The 22,818-nt window shown below is 41.0% G+C and overlaps 1 protein-coding gene across 1 annotated transcript in view; it reads left to right on the forward strand.

Annotated features, from left to right (window-relative positions):
- Nucleotides 1–21,656, forward strand: part of SCARA3 (scavenger receptor class A member 3) — a 62,654-nt gene extending 40,998 nt beyond the window's left edge. Inside the window, exon 6 of the mRNA XM_044661032.1 lies at nt 21,184–21,656. Within this exon, the coding sequence (XP_044516967.1) occupies nt 21,184–21,635 (452 nt within the window). The 3' untranslated portion in view covers nt 21,636–21,656. The remainder of the gene's footprint in view (nt 1–21,183) is intronic.
- The last annotated feature ends 1,162 nt before the right edge of the window (nt 21,657–22,818 follow it).

A 22,818-nucleotide genomic window follows, 5' to 3' on the forward strand; every position in this document is an offset into this window, starting at 1 on the left:
ATCAAAAAATTTTTAACTTTAAATTTTTTTAATTTATTTAATAAATTAAGAATATTTTCCCATGGTTATGTGATTTGTATTCTTTCCTTCCCATCCTCCCTCTCACCTCCTGTAGCCAACGAGCAATTCAACTGGGTTTTACATGTATCGTTGATCAAGACCTATTTCCATATTATTAATATTTGCAATAGAAACATCATTTAGAATCAACATCCCCAATTATATCCTCATTGAACTATGTGATCAAAGAAATGTTTTTTCTTCTGTATTTCTACTCTCACAGTTCTTTCTCTGGATGTGGATAGTATTATTTCTCATAAGTCCCTCGGAATTTTCCTTTATCTCTTTGGGGTACAAACCCAGCAGTGGCTCATATAATTCCTGTGTTTTTCTTGGCAAATACATTCCTAAATATTTTGTATTGTCTAGAGTGATTTTATTTTATTAATTAATTTAGACTATTTTTCCATGGTTACATGATTCATGTTCTTTCTCTTCCCTCCTCTCACCCCCCTCCCATATCCACCACACAATTCCACTGGGTTTTACATGTGTCATTGATCAAGACCTATTTCCATATTATTAATATTTGCATTAGGGTGATCATTTAGAATCTACATGACCAATCATATCCCCATTAACCCATGTGATCAAGCAGTTGTTTTTCTTCTATGTTTCTACTCTCACAGTTCTTTCTCTGGTGGATAGCATTCTTTCTCATAAGTCCCTCAGAATTGTCCTGGATTTCATTGCTGATAGTGCAGAAGTCCATTACATTCAATTTTACCACAGTGTATCCGTCTCTGTGTACAATGTTCTTCTGGCTCTGCTCCTTTCCCTCAGCATAAATTCCTGGAGGTCATTCAAGTTCACATGGAATTCCTCAAGTTTATTATTCCTTTGAGCACAGTAGTATTCCATCACCAGCAGATACCACAATTTGTTCAGCCATTCCCCAATTGAAGGGCATACCCTTGTTTTCCAGTTGTTTGCCACCACAAAGAGTGTGGCTATAAATATTTTTGTGCAAGTCTTTTTCTCTATGATCTCTTTGGGGTACAAACCCAGCAATGGTATGGCTGGATCAAAGGGAAGACTGTCTTTTTAAAGCCTTTTGGGCATAGTTCCAAATTGCCATCAAAAATGATTGAATCAATTCACAACTCCATCAGCAATGCATCAATGTCCCAATTTTGCCACATCCCCTCCAGCATTTATTACTTTCCTTTGCTGTCATGTTAGCCAATCTGCTAGGTGTGAGGTGGTACCTCAGAGTTGTTTTGATTTGCATATCTCTAATTATAAGAGATTTAGAACACTTTTTCTTGTGCTTATTGATAGTTTTGATTTTTTTTTAATCTGAAAATTGCCTATTCATGTCCCTTGCCCATTTATCAATTGGGGAATGGCACTTTTTTTGTACAATTGATTTAGCTCCTTATAAATTTGAGTAATTAGACCTTTGCCAGAGGTTTTTGTTATAAAGATTTTTTTTCCAATTTGTTACTTCCCTTCTAATTTTGATTGCATTGGTTTTGTTTGTACAAACCCTTTTAAATTTAATGTAATCAAAATTATTTATTTTACATTTTGTAATGTTTTCTAAATCTTGCTTGGTCTTAAAAATCTTTCCTTTCCCATAGATCTGACAGGTATACTATTCTATGTTTATCTAATTTATTTATAGTTTCCTTCTTTATATTCAAGTCATTCACCCATTCTGAATTTATCTTGGTATAGGGTGTGAGATGTTGATCTAAATCTAATCTGTCCCATATTGTTTTCCAATTTTCTCAGCAGTTTTTGTCAAATAGTGGATTTTTCTCCCAAAAGCTGGGCTCTTTGGATTTATCATACACTGTCTTGCTGAGGTCATTTACGCCAAGTTGATTACACTGATCCTCCCTTCTGTCTCTTAACCAGTACCATATTGTTTTGATGACCAATAATTTATAGTACAATTTAGAATCTGGCACTGGTAGACCCCCCTCCACATTTTTTTCATTATTTCCCTTGATATTCTTGATCTTTTTTCTTCCAAATGAACTTTGTTATAATTTTTCTAATTCAATAAAAAAGTTTCTTGGTAGCTTGATAGGTATGGCACTAAATAAGTAAATTAGTTTGGGTAGGATTGTCATTTTTATTATATTAGCTTGTCCTCCCCATGAGCAATTAATGATTTTCCAATTATTTAGATCTAGTTTTTATTGTTGAGAAAGTGTTTTGTAGTTGGATTCATATATTTCCTATTTTGGACTTGACAGATAGATTCCTAGGTATTTTCTATTGTCTAAAGTGATTTTAAATGGAATTTCTCTTTCTACCTCTCTGCTGGGATGTGTTGGAAATATATAGAAATGCTGATGATTTCTAGGGTGATTTTAAATGAAATTTCTCTCTAACTCTTGTTGCTGAGTTGTGTTGGAAATATATAAAAATGTTGTTGATTTACGTGGGTTTATTTTGTATCCTGCAACTTTGCTAATGCTGTTGATTATTTCCACTAGCTTTTTAGTTGATTCTCTAGGATTCTTTAAGTAGATCATCATATCATCTGCAAAGAGTGATATTTTAGTCTCCCCATTGCCTATTTTAAAACCTTCAATTTCTTTTTTCTTCTCTAATTGCTATTGCTAGTGTTTCTAGTACAATGTTAAATAATAGAGGTGATAATGGGCATACTTACTTCACTCCTGATCTTATTGGGAAGCTTCTAATTTATCCCCATTGCAGATGATGCTTGCTGATGGTTTTAAATATATACTGTTTATTATTTTTAGGAAAGGCCCTTCTATTCCTATACTTTCTAGTTTTTTCAATAAGAATGAGTGTTGTATTTTGTCAAAAGCATTTTCTGCATCTTTTGAGATAGTCATGTGATTTCTGTTGGTTTGGTTGTTGATATGGTCAATTATGTGGATGGTTTTCCTAATGTTGAACCATCCTTGCATTCCTGATATAAATCCCACCTGATCATGGTGGATGATCTTCTTAATTACTTGCTGGAGTCTCTTTGCTAATATTCTATTTAAGATTTTTGCATCTATGTTCATTAGGGAGATTGGTCTGTAGTTTTCTTTCTCTGTTTTTGGTCTGCCTAGCTTTGGAATCAGTACCATATTTGTGTCATAAGAGGAATTTGGTACAACTCCCACTAGTATAGTTTTACTATTTATTTCCTCCTTATCATTTTACAGATAAGAAAACTGATCACATAGAGGTTAAGTGATTTGCTCTGGATCATATAGCTTGCAAGTACCTGAAGCAGGTTTTGAATCCAGGTCTTCCAGACTTTGAGTCCAGCCTTCTTTTTAAACCACTTCTTTCTGTCTTAAAATCAATAGTATTGATTCTAAACAGAAGGGTGTCAAGGGCTAGGCAATTGGAGTTAAGTGACTTGCATGAAGTCACACAGCTAAGAAGGGACAGAAGCCACATTTGAACCCAAGACCTCCCATCTCCAGGCCTAGTTCTTTATTTACTGAGCCACTTATCTGCCCCTCGAGTCCAACTTCTTCAGTGACTACTCCATGATTCCTTTTTAAGGGTAGAAGAAGACAGTCTAGGTAGCAAAATGAATGTGAGCCAAGGTTTAGTACTGGGACTATGTGTTGTGGTTTAGTCATTTTCCATTGTGTTGAGTACTTCACAACTCTTCTGGAATTTCCTTGGCAAAGATGCTGGAATGGTTTGCCAATTCATTCTCCAGCTCATTTTACAGATGAGGAAACTGAGGCAAACAGGGTTAAGTTTTTTTCCCTCTTGCAAATACATTTAATAACATTTGTTCTTATATATGTTTTATTGATAAAAAAAGTTTTGGAGTGTAATACACAAATTGTGTATTGACCTAGATTTGAAATATAATATTATCCATGTTTTATTGTGCCCAGGGTCCCATAGCTAGTAAGTGTCTGAGGCCAGATTTGAACTCATGAAGATGAGTCTTCCTGACTCCAGGCCCAGTACTCCTTCCAATGTGCCACCTAGCTGCTCTAAGTGTATATCTTGGTTCCGGTTCCCCTTTATCCCATAGAAATCACCTCTCTCTCTCTGCCTACCTCTCACACTGTGTTCAGTGGGAGAGCCCCCTCACTCATCCTGCTTTGACTCCTGTCCTTTTGCGGTACCTTTTAAAGATCAGTTTGGAAGGATAGTTAGAGCAGTGTAGGAATAGGGTTATAGGGGATAAGAGTAAGTGCAAGGGAAGTGGAAATTGTCTCCAAAAGGACTGAGGCAAATTTAGACACCGACCCTGGAAAGGATTCTGGAATGCATGGGGCTGGAGAGGAAGGGGCTTGAGTGAGAAAAAACTGTCACTTCCTATTCCTAAGCTGGAAGGGAAGCAGTAGCTCTTATTTGCTAGTTGGACCTAACCAGTTTCAGGAGAACTTTGGAGGTTCCTGTGCCCTGGAGAACATCTTGAAAGTGATCTTGCTTTCCCTGCCGTGTTCTAACAGCTTGACTAAAGTACTCTAAAGATTCTATCACTTGGGGCTTTGAGGTTTTATCTCAAGAGCCAACCCCAACCTTGGGGAGTGGGGAGGGGAGGGGTCAGCCCATTTTGAGTCCCTTCTCAATAGCTTTTTGGAGACAATTTTGAGGATAACTGAACAATAGTCTGAGGATAAAAGGTAGGTAGCTAGTTAGCTTTGGGGGTACTTGGCCAGAAAGTAGGGAGCTGGTAGGTAGCTGGAAGGCCAGAAGAATTTCTTGTGAGAGAAACGAAGATTTGGTGGATTTGAGAATTAATTCCTTTAGTATCAGGGTCACCTTGTCTTGATTGACAGTTGTAAGATTTAAATGGTTCTATCCTCAATCTACCAATAAACATAAATATTGTGTTTTCTAAAGATAGTCTCCAGGGGTCTGCACTTACTGGCCCAGAAAAGTTCCCAGGTGGACATAACCATCAATCCACCTTAGGTTTCATCTTACCAACATTCTTTTTTTTTTTTTCAGCAGTGTCAGGCTTTCACTACTACTAAGCCGCCATCTTGGCTCCCAGATCTATGTTTTAAAATGTGTATCTTGGGACTGTATATATCTCATCAAAAACTATAAGGAGAACTTCCCAGCTGTTTGGCCCTGGGCAAGTCACTTAACCCTCTTTGCCTAGTCTTTACCTCTCCTCTGCCTTGGAACCAATACACAGTTTAGATTCTAAGACAGTAGGTAAAGGTTTTTAAAAAAAGAATGGCAAGGGCACTAGACTGTTAGGAAAGAAAGTAGGTCTCTCCATTCTTAACATGACTGCTTCTGTGTTGCCCTATCTTTATAATAAAAAGACAAGAATTCATTCTGATCGTATACAGATTTTTACAGACACACAAGAGTCTTCATCTTGCTGCTGGCTGGAACATTCTCAGCTTACTGACATCATGAAACCAGAGGATTACAAAGCTTGGCCATCCCTTGGCCCGAAGCGAGAGAACCAGTGGCAGTTAAGAACTGATCATTCCATCTCCAGTAGTTTAAGTTTGAAAGACCAGACATCTGGGCCCAATCATACTGAGAATTCCAGAGTAGATACTTGCTGGAAGGAGGAATGGAAGTAGTTATTTTGGACAGCTATCCTGCCAAGTGCCCGGTGTCATGGTCAGCCTAAAATAGCTTTTGTTCTCTCTGATTCTCTTTATTTATCTCTAGACAGTTTTTTTTCCCCCTGAGTGAGTTCATATGGTATTTCAGTGTCACAATGGCCAAATGGCATGAAGGTATAGGAGGAATTAGTAGAGGATTTTCTTGTTGTTCAGTCATTTCGTTTTGTTTGTTTTCCGTCATGTCTGACTCTTTGCAACCACATTTGGGGTTTGCTTGGCAAAGATACTGGAATGGTTTGCCATTTCCTTCTCCAGCTCATTTTGCAGATGAGGAAACTGAGGCAAACAGGATTAAATGGCTTGCCCAGGGTCATACAGCTAGTATCTGTGATCAGATTTGAACTCAGGAAGATGAGTAGTCTTCATTCCAGGCCAAGCACTCTATCTCTACTGTGCCACTATAGGGAAAGCTTTTAACCACTTTGCCTAGTAGCATTTTTACAAGTATAAGGTAGAAAATAAACAAAAGTCCTTCTGAAAACACTTGGGCACCTTTTTAAAACTAGGCGATTGCTACTGGCCATAAATTCACACATATTCTATTCACATTCTGGCCCTTTAGTGTTTGTTATTTCACAACAAAAATGAAAAACTCTTGAGTCTCTTCAAATATGTGGCTCCTAGAAGGCAGGGGACAGAGTGAGAACAGACTAAGATAAATAAAAAATCTGCCCCTGAAAATCCTCTTGTTGTTGCTTTTCATCTTACATCGTCAGTTCTCAGTTCGCAGAAAAATAAAGAAAACTCCCCCAGAAGTCCTGTCAGCTTTTATGCAACTAGAACTTTCAGACTGTGGTAGGAGTGACTTACATATATGCATAAATCTTTGAAAATGCAACTTCAGTGTTTGTATAAGGACAGGAAAACACGGGTCCAACTAACTATAAATACTGCTCTTCTTTGGGAAGAACTGTAACTCTATAGTTAAAAAATATGGGTGAACTTTAAAAACAATCCACATAAAATATTTTTATTGTAAAAAGACTACCTAAAAGGCCCCAGATGAAATGAGATATAAGGCCTCCTTCCTTTCCTCTACATCAACTGGTTTGTTGTTTAGTCAGAGATGTCTGGCTCTTCATGACCCTGTTTTGGGTTTTCTCAGCAGAGATCCTGGAGAGGTTTGCCACATTTCCTTCTCCAGCTCATTTTCCAGATGAGGAAACTGAGGCAAACAGGGTTAAGTGATTTGCTCAGAGTCACACACAGCTAGCAGGTGTCTGAGGCCAGATTTGAACTCATAAAGAGTTTTCCTGTCTCCAACCAGGTTCTCTATCCACTGTGCCACATAGGTGGGCATGTCTACTCCTAGGTTCTCTTTAAAGTACAAAGAACCACTGCATTCCCCACTCAAGAAAAAGACTAATTATCCTGTGACTTTGAGCCAAAAATGACCTTAGACGTCCTCATTTTACAGATGAAGAAACCGAGGCCCACAGAGATGAAGTAATTTGTCTAATGTCATAAAAGCAGTAAGAGTTAGGATTCAAACTTTGGTTCTCTAACTCCAAAACCAGTTGAATTGTTTCCATTCCAACCAAAGTTCCTGGAATGTCCTGCCCTGGGGACCTCCACCTGAAAACTGATTATCAACCAGTGGATATAAAAACAAAAATCACTCCCTGCCTTCTAGGAGCTTATATTCTATCAGAAGGAACAGCATGTTCACATATACATAAATTCAAAATATATACAAAATAAAAAAACATTTTGAAAGAGGAGGCACTCATCTGGAAAAGATGGGGAAAGGCTTTTTGAAGGAGATGTGGCATTCGAGCCATGCTTTGAAGGAGGCTAGGAATTCCAATGGTCAGTCAAATGGCACAGTAGATAAAGTGTAAGTCCGCGAGCCAGGAAGACCTGTGTTCAAATCCCACCTCAGACACTTACTAGCCCAGTGGCCCTGGGCAAATCACCATTTGCCTTAGTTTCCCCATCTGTAAAAGGAGCTGGAGAAGGAAATGGTAAACCAGTATCTTTGCCAAGAAAACCTCAAATGAGTCAGACACATCTGAAAATGACTGAACAATAACTGGAATTCCAACAGGATGAGGTGAGGAGATAGTGTAGGGCTATATAAAGACAAGAAGTTGAAAAAGAATCCAGCATCATTTGAGAGGAAGAGCAAGAAGGCCAATTTGGATGGACCACAAAGTACTCTGAGGGCAGTGATGTGACTTTGCCAAGATCTCCACTAGTCATTGGCTAATCCAGAAGTAGATTTCTGAGCTCCATTCCCTTTCTGCTACTCTTCACTCCCCAAGAGATACCGCATGGTTCATTTCCTATATACATGCCACTAGTGTTCCCTCGCCATATAATCTCTGTACCAGCAGCCTGGAGAGCTTGGGGCTCGAGGTAGCTCCTGCCAAACCTCCCTCCCCCATTTCCTAGTTTCAGCCATGTAGACCACCCACTTTTCCCAGACTTGAAGTCATTTGTGGACTGAATTTAAAGGGTATGAATGACTTAATTACAGCTTCTGACTTCCTGACTCTTCCTTAGTAATTAAGGGTCCTGCTAGGACTCATCTGCTTTCTGTTCACGTCTTTCTTTGCCTGCCTCATGACCTTGGTAACTGCTGAAGGCCCCCTTCACTGAATTCCCTTTTGTTCAGTTGCTCCCCCCAGCAATCCTCTTTCTCTCCTTTTTCCCAGAGCTGGTGAGCTAATGTTAGCCTTAACCCTTCCCTCCCCTTTCTGACCTGACGCCTATTCTCTATCATTTGGGAAACAGTTGGGGTTTCTGTGGTAAGCAAGGCTCCGTGAATGGTCCTGAGCTTGTGAGTGGTCAGCTTCTAGGCACATTCCTAACCCCCCTTTCTACCAGTTAAATTATAGTTGGGGACTTCTTCCTTGAAGGCCAGCTAGTCCCATACTGCTAGAAATGCTGACTTAAAACTCAGGGCTTCCGAAACTGCAAAATCCTAGAATGTTCTGCTTCATGGTAGGCATCTCTAGCAACTATGTTATTCAGCCTTTGTTTCTTTGTTTTAAAAACCCTGACCTTCCATCTAAGAATCGATACTGTGTATTGGTTCCAAGGGAGAAGGGTGGTAAGGGCTAGGCAATGGAGGTTAAGTGACTTGCCCAAGGTCACACAACAGCTGGGAATGTCTGAGGGTAGATTTGAACCTAGACCCTCCCATGTCTGGCCCCCATGGCTCCCAATCCACCGAGTCAGCAAGCTGCCCCTCAATTATTGTCATTTTCAGTCACATCTGACTCTCTGTGACCCCATTTGGGGCTTTCTTGGCAGAGATACCAGACTCATCTGCTTTCTGTTCATGTCTTTGCCTGCCTCATGACCTTGGTAACTCCTGATGGCCCCCTTCCCTACTCAGAATTCTCTTGTGTCCAGTTTATTCCCCAAGGAAACCTCCTTCTCTCTTTTTTCCCAGAACTGGTTTTCCATTTCCTTCTCTAGATTTTACAGATGAGGAAACTGAGGCAAATAAGGTTAAATCACTTGCTCACGGTCACACAATTAGTAGTGTCTGAGGCCATATTTGAACCCATGAAGACGAGTCCTCCTAACTCCAGATCCAGCCCTCTATCTGCTGTGCCACTTAGTTGCCCATATTAAGCATCAGAGAAGGGCATATCCTGAGCTGAGGAAGAAATCTCTAAAGTCATCCCCATATACACTTCAGAGAAAGGCAAAGAATGAGCTCCTCTTTCCTTGCAGGGAGTATCAAGGACAGTCAGTGTAATCCCCAAGAAAGGCAGAGTGCTGGCCATTGTGAGAGAAATGAGGCAAAAATGATACCAACCGCAGCTGATGGAAGTATAAGAATTACATAAAATTTCTGTCCTGACTCTCCCCTCTTCCCTCAGCTTTGTGCGGTTGTTTCATCAGAACTCAGGTATATGCCCTCCCTCCGGGTTCTAGGGGTGCCCTGAGGGTTTGGGGGTGTCTTTTTCTAGTTTAATACTTCACAATCCTCTATCCAGTGTGCATCCCTGATATCCTTTGACTAATCCAGGGCTGGTAGGTGGCACAGTGAGTCAGGAAGATCTGGATCCAAATGTGGCCTCAGACACTGCCTGGATGAGTGACCTTGGGCAAGTCATTTAACCCTCACTGCCTAGTCCTTAACGCTCCTCTGCCTTGAAAAGGATACACAGTATTGATTCTAAGACAGAAAGTAAGAGTGTTTTTTAAAATTATCTAATCTACCTCCATACCATTTGACCTCAAGATTGCTGATAACCAATTAACATGAATTAGCTTTTATAAAGAGATATATTCCAAAAAAGATAGTAAGAATAAAAATATAAAACATCCCTCCCCAATCAGGGCATATTCACGCCTCTCCTGTGACTGCTAGGGAGAGTGGACTCAAATTTAAAGTGGTCACTATAAAGCAGGGGTCGGCAACGTATGGCTCTTTCTGCAGGAGCCATAAAGTCCATTTTTTTTCAGGCGCTGTTACAGGAGCGCACTGTGAGCACTGTACGGCTCTCAGGAAATTACATTTTAAAAAATGTGGCGTTTCTGGCTCTCCCAGCCAAAAAGGTTGCTGACCCCTACTATAAAGCATTCTTCCCACAAAGTTCACTGCTGGTTGTGACATCACCAGTGGGTGGATTGGAAGTCACTTCTCCTCCCTAAGGGTATAAAATGAAGAAGTGAAGCTAGATCACAACTTTGGTCTCTTCCTACTTTAGACCTACATAAGAGTCTATGGTTCTAACTTTATAATTCAGTATTTTGAGCCTTATATATTTTCTTTTCAGGCTAGAAACTGACCTTAGCTGCCATCATACATTGTCATCACCACCATCTGAGTTAACAATCACTGACTGAGGGACAGCTGGGTGGCTCAGTGGTGAGAGAGTCAGGCTGGAGACAGGATGTCCTGGGTTCAAATCTGGTCTCAGACACTGCCTGTGTGATCCTGGGCAAGTCACTTAACCCTCATTACCTAGCCCTTATCACTCTTCTGCTTTGGACTAATATTCGCTTTTGATTCTAAGAGAGAAGGTAAGAGTTTTTAAAAAAAACAAACGAACAAACAAACAAAAATAATCATTGACCAGGCTGTGCACTAGGCAGTGTGCTAGAAGTTGGGTGAAGTTTAACCTCTGGTCTCATTTCTGCAAAAGGGAGACTTGAATATAAAAATAAATTTCATGAAAAGAAAGAAACAGATTAACCGCCTAATGTGTAAGACGTTTAAACCTAAGTGTGGTGGCTTGTTAGGGCTCTCTCCCTCACAGATCATGCATCTATTTAACTCTTGGTGTTATGTGCCCAGTCGACTGTAATCTCCTTGAAGCCAGACATTATTTCTATTATTGTCTTGGTATCCCCAGTGTCCACCTTGACAGTAAGTGCTACAGTAGAGCTTGTTAAATTGGCTGGGATGGGTTTCAGTCAGTGAAGAGATCACTGACCCTATCAATGGTAGAAGGTTTCCCAAAGCAGTCAAAACTTGACTTGGGTTTTAAAAGACCTCTTTGTTTAGTCATTTCAGATTCTTCATGACCCAACTTGGGGTTTTCTTGGTGATTGACCATTTCCTTTTCCAGCTTATTTTACGGATGAGGAAACTGAGGCAAACTCGGTTAAGTGACTTGCCCAGGGTCACATAATTAGTAAGTTCCCAAGGTGGGATTTGAACTCAAGTCTTCCTGTCTCCAGGCTTAGTATTCTATCCCAGTGCCCTACTAACTGTCCCTGTAAAAGTCCAGTTAGATGTAAAAAAGGTCATTTTAGAGTTAAGAAAGTCACATGATAGAAAAATATTTTACATGATTGCACCTATAAAATTGATATGGGATTGCTTACCATCTCAGGAAGCAAGGAGATGAATGCAGGTGGGAAAGAGGAAGGGAATTTGGCACTCAGCATTTTTTTAAATGTTTAAAATTGTTTTTACTTGTAATTGGAGTGAAAATTAAACATTATTTTAAAAAGAGAGTCATGTGAGCAAAGACCAAGGGAAGAGATGTTAAGAGATGTTAAGGTTAAGAGATGGTTGAGGGATGACAATCTACTGGACTGGGCAGTGGATTTGTATAGGGAAGAAGTAAGAAATATAGAATGGATATATGGCTGGAATCGCTTACGGCTAGATTGTGGAGTGTCATGAAGGCGAACTTTAGAACTTTGGACAGTATTTTATAATCAGTTGAAGCCCCTGAAGCAATTTGAGCAGGGGAGTGGTGTGGAAAAGGGGCTACCACAAATTGACTTAGAAAACCACATATCTATATTACATGCATTCTATTGTATTTTTATTTATTTTGTTAAACATTTCCCAATTACATTTTAATTGCCTTTGGACCACACTCAGAAATAGATTGGGCTACGTAGTTGACACTTTTGGTCTAGAGCACTGAGAAACTAAGTGACTTATGTAGGGTCACACATCCAGCATGTGTCAGAAGAATGACTGACTTTAAGGCAAGCTCTCTCTTTGCCCTGCTGTTTAGTGAAGGCAGGAAACTCAGAACATATCTGAGACAAGAGTCTAGAATAAGGAGGCAGCTAGGTGGCTCTAGAGATTGAGAACCTGGCTAAGAGATGGGAGGTTCTGAGTTCAAATCTGGCCTCAGATACTTCCAGGCTGTGGGACCCTAGGAAAGTCACTTAACCCCCATTGTCTAGTCCTTAATGCTTTTTTGCCTTGGAACCAATGCATAGTATTGATCCTAAGGTGTGTGCAGGTAGAAAATTCCCAGCATCCTTTTAAGTACGACCTCATTTGATGTTCAGAGACTTGGGAGATAAATTTGGCTGAGACTCATGCTGTGGGGCTCTTTTTGGGCTTTGCTTTGGTTAAAGTGTGGCAAATGTGGGTCTTGGCTCTGGGCTCTGCTCACTTGACTGAAGGAATCCCTTTCCCTCTCATTTTTGTTATTATTAAAACCTTTAATTTAAAATATCAGGAGTGTTCACCTAATTTTATTCTCTCAGGTGGAAGGTAAGAGGTTTTTTTTAGAGCCTAGAGAATGATTTTACAGCTTGCACCCAAGGCCACTGATCCATTGGTGGCCCAACAAAAAGATCTAATTCCTTCCTATTCCAAATGGTTCCTGCCTTAATCTTTTTTGTTTTTTTTTTTTAAACCCTAACCTTCTATCTGAGAGTCAATAGCATGCATTGATTCCAAGACAAAAGAGTGGTAAGGGCTAGGCAGTGGGGGTTAAGTGACTTGTCCAGGATATCTAAGGTTGTATTTGAACCCAGGACCTCCCATCTCTAGGCCTGGCTCTCAATCCACTAAACCACCCAGCAGCCCCTGCCTTAATCTTTATGGTCTGCTTTCACCTGGCTCTGCCTAGGCGGACCTTGTCCCTCTGCCCCCACAGCTCTGAATAACAACAGCTGCCACACAAGATGAGTGTGTTTACCTGCAGTAAAACAGATAGGTATGAAAAGACCTGGCAACTCAGCTGAGTCAATACCATAGCCAAGAGGCTCTCTGCTGCTGCAAAGAGAAAGCCCTTTCAGAAGATCTGGTACAAGTAAATAAATAGGGTTATCGAGAGGACAGAGAAGAGGCCACCTGGGAAAATATGAGTTACTTCAGAGCATCCCAGTTTCAGCGGGGAGTTTTCAAGCTGGGAGGGGGCCTCCCGTCCCAGCCAATTTCTAAAACCCCAAAATAGTTTCAAACACACACACAAACAGACTACAAGGAGAATTGACTCCACTTCAGAAATACTTTCAAAGATTTAAAACAAACCTTGGACTGTTTATGACCAAGGTGCTGAAGTTTCTCCGATAAACTGAGCAACCACTATTGGACCCCAAGGTGGTCTCATGACATGATAATGGGACCATGATTACATGATGAAATGTTGATAAGATTTGCCAATGAGTTCCTGGGCTAATGAAAGAATCTCCTCTCTACCTATCAATAGCTTCCATTTAGACAGTGCTGTAAGGTTTGAAAAGCACTTTATATTAACTCATTTGGTTCCCTTACAACAATCTTGTGTGGGACTTTATAGATGCAGAAAACAAGGTGGAGAGAAATTATGGGGCTTACCTGGTGCCACCCAGCTAGTAAAGGTCTAGAGCACTGGTTCCCAAACCTTTTTGGCCTACCGCCCCCTTTCCAGAAAAAAATATTACTTAGTGCCCTGGAACTTAATTTATTTTTAAATTAATTTTTATTAATTTTTTAAAATTTCAATAGCAATTAATAGGAAAGATAAATGCACCTGTGGCCATCACCACCTCCCTGGATCGCTGCAGCACCCACCAGGGGCGGGGGCGCCCACTTTGGGAATCACTGATCTAGAGGATTGAGGGTTAGGCTGTGGCTATTTTGCACACCCTTCTCTTCCCAGTGTCCTTGGTACAATATTGGAGCTTGAATACAGTTCCACAAGTTCTGCAGAGTTCCACAATGGACATTTAACAAACTATCATTATTATTCAAATAAATACATATTAAGTTTCTCCTGGGTGCCAAGCATCATCTTTTTTTTTTTTCTAAACCCTCACCTTCCATATTATAATCAATACTCTCTATTGGTTCCAAGACAGAAGAGCAATAAGAAATAGGCAATGGGGGTTAAATGACTTGCCCAGGGTCACACAGCAAGGAAATGTCTGAGGCCACATTTGAACGTAGGACCTCCTATCTCTAGGCCTGGTTCTCAATCCACTGAGCCACCAGCTGCTCCCTACACAGATAGTATTCTAATGTCATTTGGGAAGGGCATTTCACATAAAGGCAAGATATATAATGAAAATTATTCTGGTTTTGGAATCAGAAGACCTGGTTTCTAATCCCAGTTCTGTTACTTATTATAAATGAGATGCGGTAGGTTAAAGTTCCTTGAAAACTGTAAAGCACAAAAGCACACTCTGAATGGGTTGATAAAAAAAAAAAAACACAAATCCTTTGTTTTGCAATAACATTGTTAATGCATTATAACCAAAGCTTTTTGGAAATTCAGCAAGTCTTAATGTAACATCATTTGGCCAAAGAAGCCAATTAAGATAGTTATCATTTTGGCCTACTGCAGCTGTCTTGAATAATATTTTAGCTTAATGTCATGTTTTTTATAGAATTGATTGATAGTGTTAAGTGGGATAGTTCTATAAAAATAGAAGCTATGAAAATATTTAACAAAACCAAACCAAAAAAATAGGATCTTTCTATTCTCTTGCTCTTTGGCAGACTTTGATACCTATTGGTGGACAAAAAAAAACAGTATTATAAAAAAATGAATAAATCCAAAAGACAGAAAGTCTCAAATCAATTAAGTGATCATCTATGATTCCAGAAATCAGTGATGAAGAATGTTAACCACTTCCTGAGAGAAAGATGTTGGACTAATGTGCAGACTTTGACATATATTTTCTTCTTATTTTGCAACCTCTGTATGCTTCAGCTTTCTCATTTGTCAAAGGGGGGGTAAATAATAATAATAATAATACCTATCCTCCAAGGTAGTTGTGAGAATAAAAATGAGATATTTGTAAAGTTTTGAAAAGCTTCAAATCCTATATAAATGCAAGCTATTATTACCATCTGCTCTTCTTTTTCAATAGGTAGAGGTAGGAGATGGAAAAATCTAATGCTTAACAATTGAAACAAAGATATATCGATATAGATATAAAAGATAATATGGCACTATACAATAAATAAAAGAATCAAAAGGGAGGAAAAATATCAGTTGTCCCTTAAAACAAAAGTCAAACTTATCAATAATCTAAGAGATGAAAATTAAAGAAAGAGGGAGTCAGGCCATGTTGAGCCCAGGGGTCTAGTGGAACCTGGGGTCCCAGGTAGTATTCTAACACCAAATGTGGGCAAATGGGTTCAGTTTTGTTTTCTCATTCTTCCCTTTTACACTGTGGTAGTCACTGTGACTATATTGTTTTTCTGGTTCTGCTTATTGCACTCTGTATCCATTCAAACAAGTCTTTCGATGTCCCACTGAGCCAACTGCTCTGTGTTATAGATGGGAAACAGAGGCCCACACATGGAGGTAGGCGCATTAGTTGGGGACAGAATCACAACTGAGATCCCAGAGTCCTGAATCCTAATGCCAGTGCCCCTTCCATCATACTTCTCCAGGCCGGAGCTCCAGCCCCAAAATGACACTTTCTGCTTTGGCAAACCTTAGTACAGCCAGCTCCAGAGCCCTGGCCCTTCGGCTGTATTTCAGGGAGCTTCTGTTGTTTTTGCTGCCGTCCCACTGGGGGATGGGGGTGGAAAATGGGCCAAGGCAAAGTTTCTTGGGCTGTTGGCATTTCAAAAGCCCCACCACTACTCTCATCTGCTTCCCTTCTATAGACAGCTAAGGAGCAGACGGAACTCTATTCTCTGTTATTGGTCTATCTGAGTGAGTCAATACATGACAGCATTTTCTAGTGGAGGGGGAGAGGCTGGGCAGAGAAAGCCAGGGATGGAGGTGGTGAGAAACTGTGGCCAGAAGGTTTGGGTTGGCTCTAGTGGGGTAGAGTCTGGGCTCTGATTCCTGGTTTAGGTCATAATAGAGCAACGCTTATGGCCTCTCTGTTGCACTTAGGAAGGATCACTCCAAGAGAGGGAATTGGGGGTGCAGGCATGGGAGGGGAGCTGGAGGGAAGATAAAGGGTGGGGCTAGATGAAGTGTTTCAAGAATCCAAAAATCAGAAAAGTTAGGGGGCTGGGTGGGAAGAACACTTGTGAGGAATAGGCTGGCGTATAGTTTATTCTCAGCAAGCTCCAAATTATAGAGTTCTCAGGAGTCCCTTCCCCGTGGCCTCAGAGGTCTGAGTCAACAGTCAAAAGGACTTGGATTTGAATTGATCATCCCTACATATGGAATCTGGGGCAACTAGGTGGCACGGTGGATAGAGTGTCAGGCCTGAAGTCAGGAAGATTCATCTGAGTTCAAATCTGGCCTCAGATATTCACTAGTTGTGTGATCCTGGGCAAGTCACTTAACCCTGTTTGCCTCAGTTTCCTCAACTATAAAATGAGCTGGAGAAGGAAATGGCCAACCACTCCAGTATCTCTGCCAAGAAAACCCTAAATGGGGTCATGAAAAGTCAGACAAAACTGAAAAACAACTAAACAACAACAACATCATCATAAATTACCTCTCTGGGAGGTAAAAGGAGGAGAATTGACTAGAATCTCCAAGGCTCCTTCTAGCTCCAATCTTCCATGATTCTGTTATAAGCATACATGAGAAGGGCTGGTGGGCCAGTCTCCTCACACCTGCACCCTGTTCTCTTCAGGCCAGTGACCCTGGCCCCCAGGGTGTTCAACAAACAAGACACTTTGGGCATTTTCTGAAGTTGTCCTCCACGTTTGACAAGTTCTCCCTCCTCGTCTCTACCTATGGACAACCCTGGCTTCCTTTAAGTCTTAACTAAAATACCACGTTCCATAGAAAGCTTTTCTTAATTCTAGGACCTTCCCTGTGAAATGAATAAAATTTAAAAATGATTTCTTTTTATCTGATTAACTTTAATGAAATAAGAAAAACCGGAGTTACCCCCCAGCTGAAATTAACTTACTGCTAAACTTTGAATCTAGTCAGAGCCAGTCTCCCCCTAGGCACAGGATTGGTCCTTAAATAGACCAATCCTGTGCCTGGAAGTAGGGGGTGTGGCCCATTCCTAGCATGGGATTGGTCTAGGGGGCATAGTCCCTTCCCTAGCATGGGATTGGTCCATTGAAGACCAATCCCACGCCAGGAAGTAGTAGGGAGGGACCCCTGAGGAACTCTGGGGGATGCAGTTCCCCCCCCCCACAACACTTTAAAACCCACACTTGTCTTATTATTTCATAATTATCCTGTACACAGCTTATTTGTGCCTACCTGTTATTTTCCCCTTTAGACTGCAAGCTCCTTGAGGACAAGGACTGTCTTTTGCCTCTTTTGTATCCCCAGTCCTTAGCAAGTGCACTGACAGGTAGCAATTTTCATTTTAATATTTTAATAAATACTTGTTACCTGTGTGTGCATTGGTAGAGAGAGATTCCTCCCTAGACACCCCCATAGATCAGTATAACAATAGGTCTAACTTTAAAAAATCACTGGATCAAACTAGATAGCTCAATGGATTGAGAACCAGGCCTAGAGAAGGTTCAAAATTGACTACAGACACTTCCTAGATGTACGACACCAAACAAGACATTTAACCCCAACTTTCTAGCCCTTACCACTCTTCTGCCTTGGAACCAATACCCAGTATTGATTCTAAGATGGAAGGTAAAGGGCGGTTTTAAAAATCCATGGGTCATTACAGTAAGATCCGGAGTACAAGGAGTACAGGACACAGTTCTTGCCTGTTCTATTTGGAGAGACAGAACACAGACATAAAAATATTAGTGATGCTACAAGGAAAGCTAGGCTATGGGCCAGGAGAGTCAGCAAGGAAACGAATTCTAAGGGAGTTAAAGGAAGCAAGTTTCCATTGATCATAGGGTTGGGCAGGGAAGGTTCCAAGGAGACCTGACACCCTCTAAAAAAGAGTTCTAGATTTTGGAGTCTGAGGACCTGGAAAGAAAATGAGTAACTAATATATGTTGTTGTTGAGTTGTTTTTCAGCTGTATCTGACTCTTTGTGACCCCATTTGGGATTTTCTTGACAAAGATACTGGAGTGGTTGGCCATTTCCTTTTCCATCTTGCTTAACTTGCTCAGGCTCACACAGCTAGTGAGTGTCTGGGACAGATTTGAACTTTGGAAGATGAGTCTTTCTGACTGTGGGCCTAGATACTGCTGTATCCACTGTACCATCTAGCTGCCCCAACTAATAGATTAAGATATATATATAGAGAGAGATATATATACATATACATACACACATATTATGTATCTATGCATATTACATATTGGTATATACATATATTAATTTATAAATCACGTGTGTACATATATTAGTATATATGTTACATATGTATATGCACATATAATATAGAAGTATAGTCTATATTACTATATAGGTATATATTTCAAAGGAAATATATAGTATAGAAGAATAATTCGGGATAGAGACATAAATTTCTTCCCCTGTCAAAAATGAGAGTATTGGATTAAATAGTTGGTGACCCTGAGCAAGTCACTAACCTCTCTGTTTCATTCTTGACTTTTGTAAAACAATTGGATTAGGTTAGAGGTGTCAAACACACCTCCAGCTCACCCACAACACTCCAGAGTGGCAGAGCCAGACTAAAATGTAATTAGGAAATATTTAATAAAATAAAACAGAGAATGTTAATATGTGATTTTCTAAACCATTATGCAGCCTTCAGGAATCCTTATGTATGTTTTAGTGGCCCAAGTTTCTATTGAGTTTGACACCATTCATTTAGATCATGAGATTGCTTAAGAACCATGGATTTAAAACTGGAAGACACCTGAGAAGCCAGGTAGTCCAACCCCTTCACTTTATAAAAAACGGAGGCCCATAAAGGAAAGGTGATTTTCCCAAGATCAATGTGGCAGTAATAAATATCAGAGTCAGGATTCGAACCCAGGTTCTATAACTATAAAATTCTATAACTATTTTTTTTTTAATAAACCCTTAATTTTGGTGTATTGTCTCATAGGTGGAAGAGTGGTAAGGGTGGGCAATGGGGGTCAAGTGACTTGCCCAGGGTCACACAGCTGGGAAGTGGCTGAGGCCGGGTTTGAACCTAGGACCTCCTGTCTCTAGGCCTGACTCTCACTCCACTGAGCTACCCAGCTGCCCCAACTCTATTGTTTTTTAACTTTGTAATTCTGTATGTTTTCCTTTTAAAACAATAATACTGTCCAGGTGCAATAAGAGACGTTAGATGTCCTCAGTCCCTAAATCCTTTGATCTCCATTCTTAGATGGCAATGAGAAAAGGCTCCTATATAAATAATAAATAGGTCTTCCCAAATTCGGCTCTCTCCCTCTTTATTTTTTTGTCACCCTCGTAGATCATAGAGAGAACCCTCATTCCTTCTTTTGTTCTGCGGGTCAGAGGAATAGTTTGTCCTCTACTGTTAGGTGTGTTCAGAAAGGGTGGAATGCAGTTGACCTCAAGGATGGTCTGTAAAAGAAAGGTAATAATCTCTACTCTGAACCTTTACAGAAAGTAGTATGGTTAGACCAACTGCCTTTTGTGAATAGATGCAAACAAGATGTTAGTCATAGAAAAATACCAAAGTAACTAGTGGAACATATGCTGAGACCCAATGATGAAGTGGGTAAAGGCATCAGAAAGACCCAAGTGAAAATCCTACCACAGATCTTTTCTTAGCTCTATGATCCTAGATGAGTCAGTTTATCTCCCTCAATAGTGCCTTCATCTATAAAATGGAAATAATAACAGTATTGACCTCACAGTGCTATTGTGAATTTTGAATGAGATAATCTACATGAAGTGTCAAAGGCAGGTAGATAGTGCAGTAGTTGGACTACAGGACTTGGAGTCAGGAAGACTCATCTTCCCAAGTTCAAATCCAGCCACAGATTCTTAGTAGCTGTGTGACCCTGGGCGAGTCACTTCACCCTGTGAATGATGAGCCAGAGAAAGAAATGGCAAACCACACCAGGATTTCTGCCAAGAAAACTCTAAATCGGGTCACGAAGAGTCAAATACAAGTGAGAAATAACTGGACAAAAGGTGTTACAAACTTGAGTTATGTACTATGCAAATAGCTATTATTATTATGCTAAACTGACACAAAAAAATGAGTTGTTAGCCTCATTTTACAACTTCCTACCTCGATGACCATAAGCAAGTCATTTCGTGGATCAATGAAAAAGAAAACATTTGTTAAGTTCTTGCCATGTTCCAGGCACAGAGCTAAATGCTGGGATAAAATACAAAAACAAAAAACAATTCCTGCTCTTAAGAAACTTGTATTCTAACAGAAAAAAAAAAAACACCTTGTATGGGAAGTGGTAACCAACGAGAGCTGTTTGGGTTTCGGAAGTCACAGGCATTGTGAGTAGTCTCACAGGGCAATCTATGGACACTCTCTTTCCAGGAATGATAAAATGGCTGATTCCATTAGTGTTCACAGAGCTGAAGGTAGAACTGAGAGAGTAGTGGTGGCCTGGAAAGAAGTGGTAGAGGCAGGCAGGTAGCATCAGACCTGGAGTCAGGAGGACCTGGGTTCAAATCTGGACTAGTTGTGTGACCCTAGGCGAGTCACTTAATGCCAATTGCCTAGCCCTTGCTGCTACTGGTGATACTTCATAGTGACAAAAAATGAGACAGAAAATAATGGTTAAAATGTAGTGTAAAATGGTTGGGTGTAAGGCTGAGACCATACGGGGAGCCTTCACCAATCAGGTGGGAACAGTCCCAGAGAGGGAACTAGAAATAGAGGTCCTGATCAGAGGGGAAGGGTGGAATAGCAAGCAATGTCAGTGGTAGAAGCAATGGACTAACATGGCGGGATGATGGCTGGGGTTGATGGAGTTCATGGAGATGATGGTATGGTTGGGTCTGGTGTTAGTGAGATATAGTGAATTCTTCCCATTCTGGGACTCAATTTCCTCATCTGTAAAATTAGATTGTTGGACTAGATGATCTCCAAACTCTCTTCTAGATGTCTCATTCTACATTCTTTCCAATATTAAGCAAATTATGATATTTTGACTTCTCATTTTTCTTCCATTCCTAGGTATCCCTGGACCTCCAGGACCAAGAGGACTCAAAGGCGACATGGGGGTAAAGGGACCTTATGGGAGCAGGGGTCCCAAAGGAGACAATGGCACTATGGGCCCCCCTGGTCCTCAGGGCCCTCAGGGTCAGCCTGGTAAAGCAGGGCCAGCAGGTGAAAGGGGACCCATTGGCCTCAAGGGTTTCCCAGGCCTTAAAGGATCTAAAGGCAGCTTTGGATCATCAGGACTAAAAGGACAGCCAGGTCCCAAGGGTGATATGGGACCCCAGGGACCAGAGGGACCCCCAGGTTCTCCAGGTCCACCAGGACCCCAGGGTAAGCCAGGGATTGCTGGGAAAACAGGGGCACCAGGCCAGGTTGGGCCTACAGGTCCAAAGGGTGACCCTGGCATACAGGGTCCCCCAGGCCTCCCTGGGCCTCCAGGGCTTCCTGGAAACCAGAGCCCCTACTGAATAGAGTCCATTTCCTAGAAATCCTGCCACACAAAAGTTCTAGGGAAAGAGACTGCCCCAAGCAGCTCAGGGCCTTGTCAAGGAAGAAGCATCTCCTCAAAGACAACTATGCTTCCTTTATCTCCACTGGAATTCCTCCTGGATCTGACCCTGTCCATTTCCAGCTTTCAAAGGACTTACTGCTTTCTACTTTGACTAGAACCAGAGGGGATCTTCAAATTCTACACATCGTTGCTCCCAAAGGCTGCTGCCAGATAAAGAAGTCCCCACTACTAAATTAATGGGACTGAACTTTTTAATGCTTAGTGGGATAATGGCAATGAGGAGGAGGATGATGATAATGATGACAATGGTGGTAGTGGTGGTGGTCATGATTGTGGTGGTGATCACCATGAAGATTGATGATGAAGAAGTAGCAACTCTCTTCTTAATATTCTTCTTTCCCATAAAGCCTTTCTCTACTGAGCAGGGATCTAACTAGATAGCTTTGAGAGGGTGAAAGTACTGATCATGAGGAGGAGCAGATGGGTCTGGGAGTGCCCATGCAGGTGGGAATTGAGCAAATCACTGTGTGGGAGTCAGTACATAAATATAGTAGTGACTGCCCATGAGAGGGGGTTGAACCAGTATCATTGCTGGTATGGCAAATATTCTCTCCTATTCTCCCAGCATATCTAATATGTCTAGGGCCATGTAGGGCCACCCACACACTGGGTGTGCCAAGGATGGAGGAGGCAGAAAGGAATTCCCTGCTTGTGGAGACCTTTATGGAGTAGTTCTATTTGGCCATCCAAAAAGAAAGCCTCTTGGTTTGGATTGTACTATATTGGAGGTGACTTGTAGAGGGAGAATATCAGAGAGAGAAGCTCTTCTCGATTGGAGTAAAAAGCTGCTGGCCAGGCCATCCTCAGGACCCAGACTCTGGTTTCAATTGAAAGCCTCCTCCCTCCTTTTTGGGCATGTGGCAGCCCAATGGGAACCAATATGGAAGGAAAGGGCATCTTCACTTTAGAGAGAAAATGAAGCAATTAAAAGTACACCCTAAAGTTTGGGTTTGGGCCTGGAAGTGTAATTTGATTAGCATAGGAAACTCCCAATGAGGCAACCCCCTTCACTAACATAGATCAGCACCTTCTCTGCAACTTCTAGCCCTAGAAAATGGCTTGCTGTAGATCGGTGAAAA

The sequence above is a fragment of the Gracilinanus agilis genome, chromosome 2 (genome assembly GCF_016433145.1).
Source record: "Gracilinanus agilis isolate LMUSP501 chromosome 2, AgileGrace, whole genome shotgun sequence".
In the NCBI taxonomy this organism is placed as follows: domain Eukaryota; kingdom Metazoa; phylum Chordata; class Mammalia; order Didelphimorphia; family Didelphidae; genus Gracilinanus; species Gracilinanus agilis.